Source organism: Mugil cephalus, chromosome 15 (genome assembly GCF_022458985.1).
Source record: "Mugil cephalus isolate CIBA_MC_2020 chromosome 15, CIBA_Mcephalus_1.1, whole genome shotgun sequence".
NCBI lineage: Eukaryota > Metazoa > Chordata > Actinopteri > Mugiliformes > Mugilidae > Mugil > Mugil cephalus.
The window spans coordinates 5,942,866-5,959,431 of NC_061784.1; the positions used below are offsets into that span (position 1 = coordinate 5,942,866).

Below are 16,566 nucleotides of genomic sequence, written 5' to 3' on the forward strand. Positions count from 1 at the left end.
AACGTGAAATCGAGATAATAAATGCTGTATACCGTTCTGGCGGAAGCCTTTGTGTTGAACTGTACTTTACTGTTTGAGGACTTGCCTGGACTGGACCCGTTGACCTGCTGGGAGGCAATTCAGAGAAGCGTCGGTGATAGAAAAACTACTATACACTGTGTCGACAAAGTTTTTTTCAGTTTTACCCTTTAGCAGCAAAACGACGCACACTGCCCCCACCTGGTTGGAGGTGATAACAGTCCACCTTACCGCTGTTAGAGACCAACTTCACCAAATCGTATAAGTACTGCTGAGAATGATCAAAATTCATCTGCCGTTAAACATAATGCGTTGTTTTGTATTAAAATTACATAATGACTGCGGAGCGCAATAATGTAACAGTTTAGCTTAACTATATCGAAGAATAAAAAAAACAATGAGGACAAAACATTTCATAATATATGTATTTAAATCAAACACAATTTAAATATATTATAGATTAAGTACACATACATGTCAGAAAACATTAGTGGTACATAGTACCAAGAGTCTTTTCTGGTTCTTTTCCACATCTTGGTAAGGCTCAAAAGACATTAAAAAAATGTTTCATTCACTGAGCACATATTCCAGTTTGAACAGTCCGGTCATCGCTGGAGTTTGTCTTAGCGATGTATGGAGAAAAAAAACAGCGATCACCATAAAAAAGGACTAACATTAATGTATGGGATAAACCAGAAATCTAAATATTTATATATCTATATATATATATATATGTATATATATATAGAACATTTAGGACAAGAGTTTTCCAACACGACTGGAGTACTTGAGTTCATTAGGGAGTATTTCTTCTACGCTCTGTAAAGGTGCCGGGATATTCATACAGAAGGTCAGCCAGTCCAAGAGCTGAATCAGCTCTGCTTCTGTTTCATTGTCACATTTCAACATGTTCTACAGTACGTGAACGGCCATAGTCAGGCAGCTAGCGTCGGTGAACGGCTGACAGGACCACTCTAGGCAGGCTGAGGGAAGCGTCTGCAAAAAAACTGTACAACGCTCCTTAAGTAGTCGATCCTTAGGAGAAAACTTTATGTAAAAACAAGGAATGGTTATAAAAAGCCAAGGGGTGGGGGGGTGGGGGCGGGAGTGAACATAATTCAGTCTTTGACGCATCCTCCATAGGTCCGAGATAAGAGACAAAAGCAGTGGTAGTCCTGACTGAAATGCTGCTGTTTTCTTCTGGTATCGTGGTGAAGGCTTCCACCCTCAGGAGTGACTTCCTTCAGCCTGATGACTTAGCTTTGCTTCATTTTTGGCGACTACACATGTACCTTTATAGTGTTATGGAGTTGGAAGATTGGAACAGTGATGTACTTCAAGTTTTCTATTAGTCCATGCGTGAACAATCACTCACCCAAGCTTGCAGTTACACTCGCGCGGACACACACACATACAGACAGACAGACACATGGTGGTTGGGTGATAAAATGCCTTGTTCGTTCTCAGAGTAATGCAGTTTGTCTCAGTGTAGACCCTGTGTACAGTTCATCACTGGCTGGGCCAGCGTCTGCGGGGCAGGGAGACAGACCTTTGGTTCCTCAGCGGGGTCATAACTGCACACAGACAAAAGACAGAGTTTAACTGTAGATCAGTAACCATCCCTCACAGGAACAAGACTACACTGGGATGGATTTTTACCTTTGTGGACTTGCCGGGGCTGTCATAGTTTGACTGGTGGACAACATCGTTGACGATCATCTTGGCAATCTGCCATGCCATCTCCTCCTGGGCCTTGGAGCATTAGAGTCACAGCACAAACACTTACTTCTGTTTCTGTAACAGCACTGCTATGGAGTCATTCGTGATAACTTAACATTTGGGGCGCTCACCTCGTCTGAGTTGCCTTGAACCCATTTCTTCATGGCTTGAGAAAACATAGAACCTAAATGAGAGGAGAGGGAAAGGCTGCTTGAGACAAAGAGCCTCATAAACACGGCTACAAACTAATCTGATTTTGCAAAATTATGTCGAGTATTTCATTTCTTATTAAAATAATCTGTTTATTGATATGTGAATAACAACTTGTGTCTGGTGCTCATCTCCAGTCCTAGAGAAAGCACTCTAAGAGACACGATAAAAAAATATTTTTGTATGTTGTAGACCTACAGAGTGCTGTTTTTCTTCCCAAGGGGAATGTTCTTAAATATTTCAGAAGACTAGGAGCTGTGGGGAGAATAGAAGCAGATGGGGAGGTTTATATTCATGGACTTGGAGAAAATATTTTTCACCGCAAGGAGGAAGGAGATAAAAATATGACAGACTGAGGGAGAGAGCTGGAGAAAAGGTATGAGCCTCAGGGTTGTTTCTTTTGCAGCGTTTCTTGAAATGCTTGTTTTTCAACTGTATTTATCAAGTATGTGCCATGGTCCACTGTCTGTTAACATGTGTTATCTGGTTCTATCATAGTTACAGTTACACACTGATGAGTAAGCTTCTGCAATAACCAGCTGCTGGGATGGACCAGTTCTGGGGCATGTCTGTGTAATTCTAGGGAAGCGTGTTTGACGATGGATCTGTAGATGTGTTTTTTTTTTTTTTTTTTTTTTTGATTTTTGACCAACTTTAGACAAATGGCTTTCTCTTTGTGTGGTTTACAATCAAGACAGGCTCCAGTTCTAATTAGAATCAGCACAACATTATCTACATTAATGGCAGATTATCATGAACACATTTCCTAATGCAGATAGACTGGATAAATCTTCACTATTCTTTGGAAAGAATAATATGATCAGATAAATAATATATGTTATCATGGGGAAATGTGATTAAAAGATTGAGACTTGAATAGTTCTGATTGCAAAATATGCCCATAGTTGTGTTGTTCCAACTACATCCTTAACGTGTATCATATCTCATCAGAATAATGTTGTCAAGATATTTTACATTAAGCACCAGGAGAGAAATGCTGAAACATAACTGATATTATCGCAACACGTTGATGGCATGGCAACAGCATAGCTCTGGACCATACACCGTAACCTGACGTGCACTTCCCTAGAAATGTGACGACGTGTCACAGTGATGCCAACCATAACAGCTGCGAAACGCATTTCCTTGTTCACGGGACTCCACGGCCAGACAAGCGCAGAAAGTTTTCCTCCGTCTACTCATATATCTGCTGTATGATCTATTCTGCAGTGAATTTAAATGAAACTAGACTAAAACTTAGAGTAGAACTTAAGATTGTTGCCACCTAGTGTTTTGGGGACGTAATTACAGAACAATACAGACACCAGTGCATAGTTATGAATGCGTTCGATAGCGTAACCCCCTAAGTCGTAGCTATGTTGTCAACGTGTCGCGTTACTATATATTATCCTTGAGACTGATTCTCCTTTCGAGTGCTGTTCTAGTTTAACCCAGCTGTTTTTATACAAGTCCATCCCGGAGATTGGTAATAATTGTGACAGGGCTCATCATACCTTTGGACTTCTTCACATCCGGCTCCGGCTCGGCCTCCCTGATAAACTGGCCGAGCTCATTCACTTTCCCGAACGTCATCTTTCTGCGAAGACAAAGAAGAGGCGGCCAGTAAAGGAAACTGACAGAAAGCTCAGACGCTCACCACGGTCAAACATCATCAGCGTCACTCACCCGGCGTACGGCCGCTGGTACAAGGACTCCGGATCCAGGCTGGCGACGTCCACCGTGATGGCCTCGTCAAAGTTCTTCAGGATTTTGATCGCTGCCCTTTTGGCTGCTTGCTGTAGTGGAGATACAACTGAATGTTTAGCAGCATTACATGTAGTGTCGTTGGTTTTTATTACTCACTAAATGGCAGGAGTGATGGTGACTCTTTGGCATTAATAGAATTATCTCTCATTATTCATGTAACGAGGCAGGACAGGGCTAAATGTCAGCAGACAGAGGAACATCCCCACAGGGGCAGGAGGTGTGCGTGAATGCGAGGAGGTCACCTGAGTCTGAGAGCCCTCGCTGGCATTTGAACTTGAGCGATCGCTGTCTGCGGGCCCGCCCTGACCCAGAGAGCTGACATTCACAAACTCATCCGCCCGAACCGAATTGATGAGGTCACTCAGGTATTTGTAGTAAAGGTTGCTAGACAGGAAACCTGGCATGTAGACCTGGACAAATGCAAAACAGGGTCAACTCTGTTAGAAAATAATGAGCTCCCCGATATATATCTCTGGGCTAAAAGATACAAAGGTTTGTGTCTGGCCTTTATGTGCTAACAACAGTGTACAACTTACATGCCGTTAACGGAAGGAAGGAGCATTTGTCAGTGGTGTAATGGGACAATTTGTCAGTGACTTACAACACAAAACCTTTAGGGAGGTTCCCGTTAAATTCCAGAAAGAAAAAAAAAAACATCCAAGCAGATGATTTCAAAAATATCTAATTAAATGTTTTAAAGGGCATGCGATTCAAATGAAGGCTTCCCACTTTTACTGTTTACATCAGAACATTCCTAGGTTTCTATTGGACATTATGGTCCTTGGTGTGTGGCTATCGGAGAGTCCGACCTTCTCCATGGTTGTCCAGGCCTGTCTCAGAGGAGTGGTGAAGCAGTCGGGGAGCGGGCCTCCCTCTCGGCAGATATTCGACTCTATCTCCATCCGCACGGAGTCGCCGAAGCCCAGAGGGTTGGTGGCCTGGAGTGAGAAATATCTGGGGGGGACAGAGCAAAGAGAGGATGACTTCAGGCAAAGGCACCTATCATAGATAGGAATCGGTACTCAAAGAGCAATGAAATTCAGGCGGCACCTTAAGATTTTTACATCTTAAATTGGAGTTGTAATTTTCCTGTCTAAAGGGAGGAAGGAGTATTCTGACCCTGGAAAGTATGTGCATGAAAGGAGGAATTTACTAAGTAATGTTTTAATGAAAAGAGCCAAAATGGAGTTCAAAAAATGCAACAAATGTAACCTGACATTAGAAAAAAGAGAAAGCAAGACCACACCTTTACCTTGTCGAAATGAAATACACTACGAGCATAGTTAATCATACTGTGAGTTCAATGAATACTGTTTCAAAGAAAGGTGTAAATGGACTACATGAATTAATTAAGAAAGACTATGACTGCCTCCTTAATCAACATGTATAATGCAGGAGCAAACTATCTGCAGCCTGACACTGACAATAAACATAAATAAAAATGAAGATTTATATCTAAAACAAAGCTGAAACTGGACTTGTCAGGTTTTCTTGAAGACATCTCGAGGGTCTAAAAGTCTAGTGAGGAGTTTAGACCATTGACCATTAACTGTAATTAGTACTGTCATGTTTTTCTACACTTAGTGGTACTGAAGCAACTGATTAATACCATAATGTGCTATACCACACCATCATCACATCATCCTAGTATCCTGTCAGACATTTGTGTAAAATTCTGACCTTTGAAATTCTAATCAGTTCATCCTTAAGCCTGAGGGAACGCCTAAGCCAGATTTGAAAAAGATTCCCTCAGGGCGTTGCAGAGATATCACGTTCACAGGAACGGGACGGATGAACAGAATAATGCATCCATCCACAGCTGCTGACACTCGGAGGCCTAAAAATACCTGAGTGTTCTGGAGCATAATAGCAGTGAAGAGAGAGGACGTACTTGTCGTAGAGGATCATGGCATCGTTTTGAGCCTCCTGGCCGTCATACTGGCCCTTCTTAGCCGCTAGCTGGTTCTGGAAGTTGTCTGCCGCCAACCAGAACTGCAGTATATTCATCGCCTCTTCCTTTTCCATGTACTGCAAGGACGGAGATAAAAAATAAATAAACGCCCAGGAAAGTCGCGGTGTATTTTTGCGATATCTTTATCTGTGTATACGCTGATATTTATCAGCGGGTCATGTTTTGCTGTGTTTGTTGGAGAGTGCATAACAACAAGTCAGGAGGAGGCACGAAAAAGTGTGAAAATGTGTAACGAGCTGCCACAAATAAATGATGTTTTAGGAACCACGGGGCCCACGTACCTCTGAGAAGTAGAAGAGAGCTGACTCACAGAACAGGATGTCAGCCAGGAACACAGAGCCACTAGTCAACACTTCAATCTGGTATTTACAGAAATGATGGCTCCGCAGGAATTCACTAAAGTGCCTGGAAAGCAAAGAGCATGTGGGAGGTGAATGCGGGCGCTGGCGTGGATGTCGAGGCGGTAAAACGACAAAGGACGCAAGTTGCACTTTAACGTGAACGTCGAAGCGTGGCTGCGTGAGCATCAACTATTAGGACAGAAACTCACTGTTGTTCCAAGATGCCGAAGACTACCGACTGTGCGATGACGAAGCAGTTTGGGTCCACCATGCCATCTTCTCCACAGATCTTAGCTACACACGGGGAAAACAGAAAGGACATCATGCAACCACATCATAAACCAAACTGAGAAACTAAATTACAAACAAGTGGTTAAAAAAAAAATGTACAACACAGATTATCAGAATATGGACTATGTTGTGTCCAGTATTACAATACATTTATTTGGTAAATGTGCGTAAAGGTTGTCTTACCAACTATGTCATTTCTGATCTGCTCTGTGATGGGAATGGGCCTCACAGCGTCTGGAGAGATGTACTTGGTGAAGATGTTAACAGCATCTTTCTCTATACCTAAAAAAAAATAAATAAAAAAACAACAGGGGGCATCAGCTCATCATCTACTGACACGACAAGATGGATATGTGGAAACATGTCTTCCAGTTTTACACTAACCCTTACTGACGCCTTTTAGCCCAAACACATAAAACTAAACGTAAAACTAAAGCTAACGAATATTTCTTCGTTACTGCAATCACTTTACTGTTTCAGTTGATTGAGTGAAATTGTCATTATCAGAGACTTTTGCCATGAAAAGATTTACTCTGAGACTTAAGGATGCCTTTAACACGGTGGCAGCTTTTGAGCAGAGGTTCTGTCCACCGCTGACTGTCAATGAAGAGACACGGTCAGGGTGTGATTCACATATTAACGGGCCTGTAGGTACATCGCTGTAGTCGTCCAGTGCTTGGCTTATTGTGTCACTTTAGGTGAACCCATTATTTCAGGACATTGGTGAGAAAACAGCAAGAGAAGAAGAGTGTAAACATTTTCACTCACTATTCGGAGAATATTAGGAGCTGGGTCAATGAAAACAGACTGTGTGAATTTGGTGTTAAGCTATTTCAGAACAGAAAGACTACTGCTAGAGGCTACATCAGTAAAGGTGGACTTCTTCAAAAACTGAAACAGTCTGGTTCCAGTTATATCAAGTTAGTCAGGAAAGCTACTTTATAATTTTTAGGTATATTCAAAAAGGTAATGTGGTGACCAACCGTGTAATTATACTTCGTCATTTCGTAACAACCTCAATAAGTGAGGATGTTTTGTCCACAGGGCATGTATAACATGTAAACAACTGGAAGATTATATAGAGAGAAGTTGGTGACTCACTTTTCATGAGCGTGTCAGAGATGCCTTGCAGGGTGGTGTTTGACGGCCCCTTGCTTGGAGTTCCTGTCCTGGAGGATACCTGCCGGCTGGGAGTTTCCGCTCGAGGCGTGCTGGACCTCAGGCTCGCTTCTGAACTGGAGGAGTCCCTCCTCTCAGACGGCGCAGCGGGGCCTTCACTGCTGCTGCTGTGCCGGGCGAGGGCGAGGGCGGCGGGCGTGTTCGGGGCGAGCTGCGAGCCATCTGGAGAGGCGGGGACGGGCTCGGCCAGGGAGCTGTGTTTGACGGAGTTGAGGCTGTGGGCTCGCACGCGAGACCAGCTGGCAGAGCGGAAGCTCTCGGCCTCCAACCAGAACTGGAGCAGGTGGTCGGCGCCCCGTAGCTCCGTGAAATGCGTGTAGTGTGGAATCGCCACATTGTCTCGGAGGACCTGGTCCACCGTCTTGGACAGTCGAGAGCGAGTCTCCTGGGGGTGGTAGTTCACGCTGGAATGACCTGAAACGTGGAAATACACCCAAATAAGCGTTCAGCATAAATATCTATTAGATTTTTCGACTTTAATACAACTTCTCAAAATACAATATAATACAACATAATTCTAGACAAACCATCTAGACTCTTCAGCGTTGCATTAACCCTGCGGTGCTCCACAAAGCTGCATTTTGATTAAATCAATAATAAGGTGAAAGATGAGTGTAGATTGCAAGTATAACCTTAAAACAGGGTTTCACATAGTTTATAAACTCAGATTTACACTGCCTTTTGGCACACAAACACTGAGTCGTTCAACTTTAATAACAGACTGAGCACTGCACTTATTTATTTACAGCCTTCAACGTTTGAACCAGAAGGAAGATAAATTGTGCAGTATATTGATGGGAGCCGCAACATGAAATGAAAGATAAAAGGTGGATTGCAGCGTATTTATTTCTTTATTTCAAGCTCGACATTTCGCCGGGGCTCAGGAGCGTCGTGAGGTGAATTTAAACTCCTGGATATTTGTTTTGAAGCCTCGTGAATTTCCAGCGCTCCGTCTGCGGCCGCAGACTATGCAATTTCACACACGATTTAACCAAGACAAACTTTTCACAGGCGTGCCTCAGGAGCGTCTCTGCGTCCTGTCCGTTCTGTCACTCAGGCGCGTACGAAGTGGTCAGCAATCACGATGGCATCCACGGCAACCTTTGACAGTCCAATCACACCGGACTGCAAACGCTACCATCTGAACACCGAGCTCTGGAAAGACGCTGTATTATTGGACTTTACACTGTCTCTCAAACAGAGACATCGGTGACATCCTCTGTCACGCTACATACGCTGTTCCAGGAAACCAAATAAATGTAGAAGTTGCTCACTGGTCCCATTCGGATCTCGCATTAACATCCATCCAATCTATTCATGCTCACACATGGCATTAAAATGCATCTGCCCCTTACATACATGCCCAACCATCGGTTTTGTGCTCTGTACGCAAATAAACATCAACACCATTTGATGCGCGGCAGAATATTGCAACAGCTGCTGTTTCTAATGGCGCTCTGCCGCCGAACATCTGTTTTTTTGTATATGCGTCATGACTTGGGCACACACAAGAGATCACAAGTTATTATTTATTTATCTCCTGATCTCCCCTGACGTTAGCTGTTTTAGACACCTACACAAAGCTCAGATTATGACTCAAACCATGGAAGCTTCCATAAGCACCATAATCTCTGGTAAATCAGGTAAACAGAGACACTGACGTAACTTCACGCAGCTCCTTAAGGCTCCATCAACACAACCACAACAATAATAGGCCACTTCTTCTAATGACACGATGTACTCATCTTATACAATTAAAAGCATTTGTTGTTTCCTGTTGGGATTTATTTATTAAAGTGATCATTTCATGGTGTTTTCTGAGTGAATGAGGCAAAACTGATGCGTAGGAGGTCTGTGACGTGACAGGACGTGTTGCGTGTTCACACCACCAGAAGAATGTGGTCAAATGTGTCCCGGACCACTTCCAAACGTGGCCCGTGCTTCGTCGCTTGCGATGGGATTCCCCAGGGCGGATGTTAATGCAGGGTCTGAGCCAGGCCACCGACTACAGCTCTGACACTTCCTGGATTTTGAATCAGACCACATCGGCTGCAGATAGGCTGCAGCGTGGGCTGAGGTTTTGTGGTGTTGTGTTGTCTCTTTGAAAACAAGAAGGTGCTTCATTCAAGAGGTGTCACCCAGTGTTGTGTGCTTTTCACTCCCCCTTGTCAGACCCTTTCAGATCACACAGCTCTATCCACCTCAATCCACAAAGCTGTTAGAAGTCAACTAGTGCGACTTTTACTTCTGTCTGAATCAACATCAAAGGCTCCTGTTCATTTGCATATCTTCAGAACTGGTCCAAGTTTGTTACAACGCTTTACACTTTTTCAACTACTATTAAAACAGACCATAGAAATCATGTTCCCATTATGCCTCCTGCTGTCAGTCCACCCCAGTCTGATTACAAGCTGAACAATTAAACAAACCTTTCCTACCTATAAAAAAATTCCTTTATCACTTCCTTTGTCTCCTTTTAAAACCACAGCCCAGGAATCTGCATCGCCGGATGAGTTTCATTCAGATTTTGTTGTCTGGGCAGTGGCACAGGTTCCTCCACCTTCTGCTTCTGTCTCGCTCTCTAACTTGCTCGTGCAGTTCCTTTCATTCCTGTCTTTAAACACGTTGGCCGGACTTCTCAGCAGGACGCGCTCTCCGCCCCATGTCACGGCATCCAGCAATCATGCAAACAAACTAATTATAGAGCACTGATGAGAAAAAACTAGAGGAGTGGTTCCTTCACCATCCGACCGAATGAGCAGCTCTGTGGCTCCGACGTCACGGCGGCAGACTATGGAATGAGCCATGTGATCGCCTCACACAGGATTAATGAAGGAGAGAGGGGAGCTGCCACTTGCTCAAGGCAGCGGGACATTTAAGCTATTTCACTGATGCAAGAGTTACACCCACGCACGTAGCTACTGCACCAGAATCCTAATTGCACCCTTAAAGTTACACGGAACCTCATGAGTCTGGTACTCTTCAAACTACTTTCTTTTTTTTTTTAATTATTTAGCAGATGATACAAACATGATGTAATACTACACATTTTTTTCCCTCAGTTATTGAATTGACTGATTTCTTCTAATGTGATCTTTTTTTAACTGCAACTGGTTGGTTAAAATAAACAATAAATCTTTGAAGAGGATTATGTTTTTCTTTTATGATTAATCAACTATTGTGGTGTCTTTTTAAGCAAAAACTGAAATATTCTGTGGTACTGGTTCTTAAAGGTGAGAATTTGTTTTGATTGTAACTAAAATAGGATCACCATAAACTCAGGAAAAAATTAAATGATTATTTGTTGTTATAATCCAGACAAAATTAAGCAGATTAAACTAGTAAACAGATCAACGGTAACAGTGCAGCTCCTATGGGTGTTTTTCCATCTGTTGGTGAGATTTTAAATTACTTTAAAATCTCACCATTCCATATTGAAAGATTTCATAAAGATGTCAGTGACAAAATCTTTGGATCTCCACAAAGATGATCACATGAGCTCCTTGGACTGGGACATGCTTCTTTCTAGTGGTGGACATTGTGCCACTGGTTTGTGTTGCTCAGTGGTCTTACCTTCCTGTCCTGTCTGATGTGTAAACTTCTTTCCCTTCATAGCCTGCACTAACTGCATGTGCATTGTATGTTCATATAAATATATACATATATAAATATATATACATGCTACAGATACACCCAGATACACTGGGTGTATCTGTAGCAGCAAAAGAAAATTTTTTGTTTATTCAAATCGTAGTCAAATTCCTGTTCGTCAATAGGGTTCCACCTGCCCTGTCACTCCTAATTACTCAATACACATGAAAGATCAGCAATAAATGAACCTAAACCAGAAGTGTGTTCTCATATATTTAGTAACCTATGAGGTAAAACAAAGCCGCACTCTGAAATGAACTCAGTTGAACGCAGACTTTTCAAACAATTATCCAGTTCGTCTTTCTGACTCCTTATGTAGCTCACATTCATAGGATCACATGTCCGTCTGGAGCTTCAACTAAAAACTAAATACAAAGGCATAAAGGCGGGCTCTGTACCAAGATCTCCAAAGTGCGCAGCCTCCATGTGGCTTGGCTGTTTCTTGAGGATGGCGGTGCGGCCGCGGGCGAACGAGTCCATGTTAGCAGAGATGGCGTTGATGGCCACGTGGCTGGGACCCGCAGCCTCCTGGATGGCATGGTGGTTCCTCAGTGCTAGTGACGGAGAGTGAGGGCTGACTGGAGCTGTGGGTGCAGGACAGGAAAATTGGAAAAAAAAAACAACAACAAGGGCACAATGGTATCAAAGTTCTGTGAGGCCTGAGTGTGTGACATCAGGGTGACTCATATAAAAAGCCTTTTTAGATGGTGTGCGGAGGCCTCAGGGCATGGAGGATATTTGAGAAGACAGACTGCTCAGTGTTTGACTGTGTGCGCCGTGTGTTTCCTTGATAACCAGAGGTCCCTCACATGACTTAACCAGCAGTGATTAAACCAAATAAGAGTTAACATAGGTCAACAGTTATCTCAATCACTTTCATAAAAGACCCAATAGAAATCAATTTAACACATTTTTACAGTCGTACCAGTCAAGCAAAGAAAGTAAATGAATGAGGGCAAACCGGTGACGACAATAAGGTAACTCTTGATATGAACTTTACTAAAAAAGGTAAACTATATGTAATAAAAAAAACAACAACTCATAAACGGAATTACGCAATTTAAGTGACCTAGATAGGCAGCTACTGTCTAGCTACTGTAGCTAGTAGCAGTCATGGAGACAGCACAGCACGACTTGTATTGTGCAAGATCTTGAATCTTGAGACCACAATATCTGCTAAAACCTCCAGCGTCTGGAGTGAACTCACCTCTATTGGCTTTAGCATCCGTCACTTTCTCCGGTTCTTTGCTTTTGGCTGCGGGGAGAAAGATGAGAGCAAAGTTGTAACTGGAGACACATACAACATTTTGAATACAGGACTGGGCGAGACCAGCGAGACAAACACAATGAGGGATCCACTGAGGGGTGAGGTAAAGGGTCTGTGTGGTGTAATGGAAAGACTGCAAAACAATATCTAGTTACATTATGACATAGTCTGGAAAACTACACTAGATGTTGCACAGTAACATTTACGTCTCGGCTTCTGTTAAATGTGGAAGCTGGGTTGTGATATGTGACAGAAATAATACCAATACTGTGGTCATTTTTCCTATTTGTAGAGGAGCTCTGGCACATTTTACCCACATTCACTTGCATTTAAGTACCTACCTACATTCATAGCAGCATCTACAAGTGCTACATCTATACCTCTCAACGACTCTATAATTATAATTAATCATAGAATTCAAGAAAACAGTCGTGATACCCAACCATACTGTAAATAAGGTTCTTGCATCTAAATGTGGGTGGGTGATACTACATCTAAACATTTTAGATTCCTTTATGAACAGGTTTTTTCTCAAGAATCTACACCGCTGCAGAGACGGCACTGACACAACACAAACATTTGATGTGCAAATGTTGAAAGTCATTGGTAGAACTGTTATTGATTATTAAGTACTACTCATATTGGACCTCGGTTATAACGTACACCCACAAATGAGTACTTCTACCTGGTTTAATAAAAAGTACGGACACATTCATAGAAAGAGCGTTTTCAAAGAGCTTTCATAATGAACGACCTTGGTCTATCAGCTCTGGTTTTCATGTCAGCCAGCTTACACATAAAGCCCTCTTAGTCTTAATGATTGTCTGCAAGACACACACAGACGCAGCATGAGGACTCAGCGGTGGAGCTAAAAGGATGTGACCTTATGCAAAATAATTCAACACTTTGAAGTCACTTCTAAGCTCTGTGGCTAACTGTCACATAAAAAAATGAAATACGTACTCTGCCGTGGATTGAGTGCACAGCGGCCGACATAGCGGCAACCACACATCACAGTGACTCAATAGTCATATCTAGAGATTAGACAGTTCAGTTGAGCCAAGTATCAATTTCAAGCACAAATGGACTGAGAGGATTGGGAAAATGGTAGAGAACGTGTTTTTTTTTTCCTCGAAGACATTTTAGACGCAGCTGTTTGTGTCAGCCAAGAGTCGACGTCGGCTGGCACAGAGACACTGTCTGCCTGCGGACGTGACATATTTCTTAAAGTTTGAACTGCAACAAACTTTGATGTATCCAACTAAAAATGGCAGAATTTTCCCCACGCGTTAGAGTGAAGAGCGTGCTCTGGTTGTGACAAATCATAATTAATAATAACAACAAAAACAGACAAAATACGGCGTGAAAATGTTAAAAAGACGACTCGTATAAGCGCAAGTAACCAAAGACAATATCAACACCGTAATTAAATGGCGCAATCACTTCCTGCCGGTCCTGAGCTCCATCATGCTTCAGAGAACACTTTTAATATTTCCTCATTTTTGGACCTGCTGTGTCAGCTGTTTGACTGCACCAGGGAAAAACCACCAATGTCGCTCTTTATGAAGAACAACTGAATGCCTGGTTAGACTAGCGAGCTTCTGTGGTCATTTCACTGAGGAAACATGAGCCGCGTTTGGTCGGTCCACTTCACAATCACAGCCTCCCCGATCTGTCAAATTACTATTCTATCAAAACAAGCTATCTGCTTGTGTCTGTGTTGTTGCAGGTCACTTGACTGAGCGTAAACGCCTCTTGTAAATTCACTTGCATGATGTACTCGTTTTTCTCAACTGCCAATGTAAAAGCTACACCTAGCTTAAATTTACACACAGCTTAACAACATGACAGATTGTAATGTTTAATTTAGCAGATATTTCTGGCCACTGTTGAGCAGAGGTGGGAAGAAACGAAATACAAATACTTCATTACTGTACTTAAGCAGATTTTTCAGGCGTACTTTCAGTGGGCATTTCTTTTTCTGTCGGCTTTTTACTTTTACTGCCTACATTTGTACACACATGTCTGTACTTTCTACTCCTTACATTGTAAAAACAGGCTCGTTACTTTTTTAACCTCCACGGACGAAAAAGACGTGTCGTGATCGGACATGACCACGGCATCGGACTAGAGAGTGAAATTCCAAGAAGAAGAAGACGGAAGGTGAAAAGAAGAAGAAGGAGAGAGACAGTTAGCTGTGGAAAGGTGCACCGCGAGTTGAGAGTTAGAGAGAGAACTAGCAGCAGCGTGGAGGAAGGAAGTGAACCAGGGTGTGTTGCCGATGGCGACGCTTCAGAAGATTTGGAAAAAGCAAGACCTTCCCCATCCATGGCCTTATTTAAGAGAACTGTTCATTGCCTAGAATCCAGCGCTTCTGGTGTTCAAGAAAAGAGCTGTTGAAACCAAAGCTGTTAAAAATGATCAGTTCAATCTAGATCGTTCTGTCAGACTTTGTTCATTTTGAAAGGTTATCAATGGATTTTGTTTTGTTGTTGTGTATTCTTTCATCAATAGCAAAAACATATATATATTTTTACTTATCAGAGCCTGTTTTTTTACTTTTACTTGAGTAAAGGAGTTGAATCAGTACTTTTACTCAGGTACCAAATGTGAATACTTTTGCCACCTCTGCTGTTGAGATGGTTGGCTGATGCTCAGCGGTTACTGAGAAGGGTCCCTGAAGGGTTGTGAATAAAATATAAGAGGCACCTGTCAGTATAAACACAGACTTAACAACGACCACAAAAAGTGAAGGCAGGCTACAGTGTGAAAGAACACCTGGTGTCACAACTAACACTGCTCAAAGACAGGTCCTGATGACAGGTGGATGGTGGATGATGGATGATGCTGGGGGATTTTACCAACGTTAGCTAACGCACTGTCCCTTTTCATACCCCACTGATATTAATAAGAGGACGGTCTTTATTATGCACATTTTCTTTCGTACTACTAACAAGCCTGGCTCAGATGCAAATAGCTGTTTTTTGTCATTTCCTGCTCCTCAGGGCTGCATGAACATGTCTCGTTTAAGCCACCTAGCTGCCGTAGCACCTTCCAACAATTGTCTCAGGTGTTAGCTACTGCGGTTGATAATGCTCCTTTAATCTCGCAGCAGCACTGCTTTGTGCAAACACGAAGCTAGTCGTGTACTTGGCCAACTGGTTGTATCGCACACAGTCCCTGTGTGACAGATTGAATGCCGCCCCGGCCAACATTAGGTTAGGGAGGCAGGGAGGCTCGAGGCCAGCGCTAAGCTAACCATGGTACTGCAGTGAACGGCGGAGGCAGGGACACGCATTCCCCCACACACCGCCACGTCCCCACCTAATTGACCGCAATTTCGGTCGCCATTAGTTACATCCTATCGAGGACCTCTCTCCTCCCTCCCTGACTACCTGCTGCTTGCTACCGTTGACGTAGCAGACTTCAGAGGGAGCCTCTTCCTCACCTTTCCTCTTGAAAAACGACATGACGGGGTTCACACTCTGGACGTTTCCTCAGCTCACTGACACCGTCCCGTGGATACGCGGGTCCCTTCATTCAAATGCATCTGTTCCGTAGCCTCCTGAGGTGGAAATGGGCTGATATCGCTGTCCCGGTGTGTGCTGTCAAATCTCAATTTTCCCCAAATCCAGACCCAGCTTGGCGGCCATATTGTCAATAAACGTCTTACTTCCGGACTGCTGCGGCAGCAGCATTGTGGGAAATGGCGCGTTACCGACTCTGGTCAGGAGAGGGCGCTGTTTGTACACGAGCAACGTAAGGATCGACTGTTTATTTAACCCTTATATTGTACTAGGGTCAAATTTGACCCGTTTGCGAGCTAAAATGTGTAAAAGGTACAAACGCGTTTTTATGGAGACATGGCTTCATCATATCCTCAAGAACAGCTGTTTTAAAACAACAAAAGATTTTTAATTTTTTTTTTCAGCACATGAGTAAATTCCAAAAGTCTCTGGAAACGAAAGTGACATCATTATGTGTCAAATATGACCTGCCAAGCATACGGGCAGCTGCATGTACATATAGAAAACGTTTTAGGTTGCTCTGTGGATCAAATTTGGCTCAGTTTCTTAACTTAAGAGCTTATCATCAGTTTTGAACTTGCTCTCCATCACTATGACGTGAGAGAATGGATATTAAAACTAAGT

The 16,566-nt window shown here is 43.0% G+C and overlaps 1 protein-coding gene across 1 annotated transcript; it reads right to left on the reverse strand.

The window, feature by feature from the left end:
• Positions 1-429: 429 nt before the first annotated feature.
• Positions 430-16,100, reverse strand: akap10 (A kinase (PRKA) anchor protein 10). The gene is made up of 15 exons (XM_047607915.1): positions 15,864-16,100; positions 12,356-12,403; positions 11,547-11,732; positions 7,420-7,911; positions 6,502-6,600; positions 6,237-6,321; positions 5,968-6,091; positions 5,606-5,742; positions 4,524-4,668; positions 3,957-4,124; positions 3,634-3,743; positions 3,462-3,544; positions 1,869-1,921; positions 1,678-1,770; positions 430-1,592 (listed from the first exon to the last, which is right to left on the reverse strand). Exons 1-15 carry the CDS (start codon positions 15,883-15,885, stop codon positions 1,587-1,589), a joined length of 1,851 nt encoding a protein of 616 aa, XP_047463871.1. The 5' UTR covers positions 15,886-16,100; the 3' UTR covers positions 430-1,586.
• Positions 16,101-16,566: the final 466 nt, after the last annotated feature.